We start from the raw sequence: 1228 nt of genomic DNA, 5'->3' as shown, positions 1-1228 counted from the left end.
GGGGTCGTGCTGCCAGAGGCTGGGGATGGGGACAAGTTAGAGATCACGGCCACTACTTCATGTCACCCTCCAAGGGACAACAGGAGCCAGGGGAGCTGGGATGGGCATGCATGTGGGTGGCTTCCCCAGAGGGATGCACCCGAGACCCAGGGACACCGCACGGCAGAGTCACCACTCATGGGTTAGGTCCCCTGTCCACTCTGGTCCCCACTCACAGGAAGCACTGGCCCCACTGGGCTGGATGGTCACCATGATGGAGGTCTCCTTAGTGGTGGCTCCGCTGGTCACCCGGCACACGTACTCGCCCGAGTCAGCTGCTGTCACCTGCAGCAGCCGCAGCCGGGAGCCGGACACCTGCAGGAAGGGGACACAGGAGCCACCAGGGCCACTTAAGCTTGCACAGGACCATTGGCATTTCCAAGGGGCCATTTGGACTTGCATGGGTCACCCGAGCTTGCACGGGCCATCTGGGCTTGCATAGAGTCACTTGGGTTTGCATGGGGCCACCAGGGCTTACATTGGGCCATCTACATTTGCATGAGTCACTTGGGCTTGCATAGGGCCAGTCGGGTTTGCAAGTGACCCCATGACTTGTACAGGATTTGCATGGGCCCCATAATCTTGCATAGGGTCATTTGGACTTGTACAGGGCCACCTAGGCTTGCAAAGGCCACTCAGGCTTGTCTGAGGCCACCAGAGCTTGCATAGAGTCACTTGGAATGGTAAGAGTCACCTGAGCTTGCATGGGCCACCCAGGCTTGCATGGGGCCACCTGGGCTTACATAGTGTCACCTGGGCTTGCACAGGGCCACCAGGGCCTGCAAGGGCCAACCAAGCTTGCACGGGGTCACCTGGGCTTGCACAGGACCATGGGTACACCCCGATCACCCCCCTTGGTAACATCTTTCTCCGCGTCCCCTACCTGGTGCTTGGCGGGCAGGGACCCCCCACGCTTGTACCAGGTAACAGTGGCTTGTGTGGGGCTGGCAATGACACAGTTGAGGTCCAGGGTCTGGCCCTCGGCCACAGCAGAGGACGGGGACTCAATGCGCAGGGGAGTCGTGCTGCCAGGGGCTGGGGCTGAGGACAAGAGGGTGACACCAGTGACCACAGAAGAGCCCCGCCAGCACAGCCATGCGAGACACAGCTTAGTGCTGCAGCACATGGTGACCCCCTGCTGGTGCTGGCACTGTCACCCCCTGTTCCCACTCACGGTAGGCGCTGGCCC

General features: G+C 61.2%; 1 protein-coding gene across 1 annotated transcript in view; it reads right to left on the bottom strand.

Annotated features, from left to right (window-relative positions):
* HSPG2 (heparan sulfate proteoglycan 2) overlaps nucleotides 1-1228 on the bottom strand; it is a gene marked incomplete at both ends in the record, with an annotated part of 18304 nt that overhangs the window by 11407 nt on the left and 5669 nt on the right. The window contains 2 exon segments of the mRNA XM_010178846.1: nucleotides 216-354; nucleotides 923-1154. Coding sequence (XP_010177148.1) covers nucleotides 216-354; nucleotides 923-1154 — 371 coding nt within the window.

The sequence above is a fragment of the Mesitornis unicolor genome, unplaced genomic scaffold (genome assembly GCF_000695765.1).
Source record: "Mesitornis unicolor isolate BGI_N332 unplaced genomic scaffold, ASM69576v1 scaffold43272, whole genome shotgun sequence".
Lineage (NCBI taxonomy): Eukaryota > Metazoa > Chordata > Aves > Mesitornithiformes > Mesitornithidae > Mesitornis > Mesitornis unicolor.
The sequence above is the reverse complement of the archived record's forward strand: the minus strand, read 5'-3'. Positions and strand labels throughout refer to the sequence as shown.